This window comes from Bombina bombina, chromosome 3, assembly GCF_027579735.1.
Source record: "Bombina bombina isolate aBomBom1 chromosome 3, aBomBom1.pri, whole genome shotgun sequence".
Lineage (NCBI taxonomy): Eukaryota > Metazoa > Chordata > Amphibia > Anura > Bombinatoridae > Bombina > Bombina bombina.
In genome coordinates this window covers 408669064-408671986 of record NC_069501.1, presented here as the reverse complement: position 1 = coordinate 408671986, position 2923 = coordinate 408669064, and the positions used below count along the sequence as shown (strand labels likewise).

General features: G+C 22.3%; 1 protein-coding gene across 1 annotated transcript; it reads left to right on the top strand.

Moving 5' to 3' along the window:
* Window positions 1-228: 228 nt before the first annotated feature.
* On the top strand, window positions 229-1532 carry LOC128652368 (uncharacterized). Its single transcript, XM_053705307.1, has 3 exons — window positions 229-439; window positions 532-579; window positions 1054-1532. The coding sequence occupies exons 1-3, from the start codon at window positions 307-309 to the stop codon at window positions 1530-1532; spliced, it is 660 nt and encodes a 219-aa protein (XP_053561282.1). The 5' UTR covers window positions 229-306.
* Window positions 1533-2923: the final 1391 nt, after the last annotated feature.

Genomic DNA, 2923 nt, shown 5'->3' with positions numbered 1-2923 from the left:
AACTTTTGACACTCATGAGCTAACAACCTATATTGTTAAAAAACAGAAAATAAGGCCTTATAAATTAGTCTATGAACCTCCTAGGTTTATCTTTAAAATAAGAATCACAAGAGAATTAATAAAAAATTTAACAAAAAATAAGTTTTCAGAAATTATATTCTCAATCTGAAACATGAAATATTATTTTTGAGTAAAATGTCCCTCTAACACATATATGTATTCTTTTTAACTATTATAGCACAACCTTCTAGCCAGTCTTCTCTACAAGCTACAGAGTCAATTGAGGAATTAGCTTCTACAAGCCAAATGAGGCCTACAGAAAATGTTTGTCAAAGAACCCTTTCGTCATCTTCGATAACAACACATAGTTTAGGATCAGCGGATACATTGCCTGATATTCCCTGCAGTACACCCGTTGACAATGCCAGAAATTCGAGAGGTATTTTTTTTTTTAAATTGTATTGTTGTATTTTTTTTCTTGTTAACAAATTAAAAGAACCCTAAAAAATAAATGTTATTTTTTATTTTCAGAAGTCATGAATATCTTCAATCAAATTATATCCGGAGGTATAGAAGAAGGTAATTATATAGCTTTATGTACATTTATTCTATTGTTGGCAAAATTTAAAGATATTTTTGTCCTTATTTAACTTTAATGTAGTATCATGTTTTGTAATGTGAAAAAAGATATGTTCCATGGTAAATCAATCTGCATATCAAATATCTTATTTTCAGTAATTGATTTTCCTGAAATGGCAGAGAACATTCACAATCGTTATTGATGTACTAATTTTCTTTTTGAAAAAATGATAATCAAATACAAATCTTACATTTTTAGAAATTGATTTGAAAATCAAAATTATTTTTTTTTTCCAAATAAAATTGAGTAAGATCTGTATTGGCTATCTTTTAATAAAAATGAATATATATATATATATTTTTAATTTTAAATATTTTAGAATGTTTTTATTGTCAAATTTATATGTAAAACATAAATTACATACATATATTCGATGTTTTATCTATATATTTATTTTCTATATTTATTTGTAGGTAACGAAGAAGAAAACACACAAGATGATATTAGTAGTGGGGAAATAATACTAAGGACTGTAGACCCTTTAGAAGAAGATTCACAAATGACTATAATTGAAGAGTCCTTGTCAGGGACAAATACATCTGCCCAATCAAGGTCCCATCAACAACCAGAGTCTACAATGTCTACACCAATACCTGAAATTGAAAATGCTGCTAATATAGCTAATAATCCAATTGAAGCTGCCCCTGAGACAGACGCATTACAGGAGATGGTGGGAATAGCACGCAATTTTAGGGATGAACAAAACAAAGTAATTGAGATGTTTGGAAATTTTTTAAAGGATAGGATAAGAATAGAGGAGCAAAAAATAGAAATTGAAAGGGAAAGAAATGAGATATTTAGAGCTGGTTTTGAAAATTTAAGTAAATGCGTAGAATCAATATCAAACTTATTCTCCGCATCATCATCACCAAACCCACAATTTCAAGAATAGCCATAATTTTACATTGCTATTTAAATTTTATAATAATAATGTTTGAATATAGTTTATTCTGTTCTCATTTAAATTGTTATAAACAAGTTATTTATTTAAATATAGAAATCTAATAATTTAAAAAAAAATTATAATATATATATATATATATATATTGATACATACATACATATGTTTCTTTAGATAAATATATTTATATCACTCTCTATATATATATTTATATATATTTAGATTCAATATAATTATATATAATTTACAATCCAAATATGTATGTCTATATATATAAATATATCAAAATTATCTCTCTCTCAATGTCTATATATAAATTATAATTGTATATATATATATATATATATATATATATATATATATATATATAGTGAGACAGAGAGAGAGTGAGTTATATACATAAACATAGATTGCAAGGTTTGTATATGTTGTATTTGTTTGTACATAATCAACCAAAACTATTAATATTTTAATAGTATTGATTGATAGAGTCATGGATAAAAAAAAAAATATATATATATATATATATAACAATTACAATTATTACTTATTACAATGAGTTATTTTATATATAAAATATATATATATATATATATTGATGAATATATATATATATAATTTTTATATATATATATATATATAGATAGATTGATAGATAGATAGATAGATAGATAGAAAAAGAGATCTTTGATCAATATATATATATATATATATATATATATATATATATATAGTTAGGTAACTATACATATATATATATATTTATTTAGATATTTTTAGTTCATTAATATAAATATAAATATTATTCAGTGTGTGTGTATATAGATATATATATATAGAGAGAACAATATATACATACATATATATATATATATATATATAATTTTCAAGATATATGCTAATGTGATCAATAATATATATGTTGGTCTTGAAATAATAAAACAAAATTATAAATTAATATATTGATCACTATGCATTATAATCGTTGTTTGAATACAAGTTGTAGAACTTATAACATTTGAACTACTAAGCCAAAAAATATATGTGAACGCTATTAAAAAAAAAGATTAGAACGGTTCAAACAAAATATTTATTTTTTCTTTAATAATTAGTTTTAATCACTAATTTTTATCAAAATATTCAAAATTACTGAACATCAATAAGTCATATTTAAAAAATAAAAATGACATATATAATAGTCTTGACATAGAATATTAATAGAACATTCACAAATTATAATAAAGTAAAATTATTATTTTTTCAATCAACATTTTTCTAGTATTGAAATCATTTTATCAATCTCCTTGTTCATCTTCAATAATTTTTTCTTAAATTTTTTTAGTTTTTTTACAAAACTATTTTTGGTTGTTGTATCTTGCTTT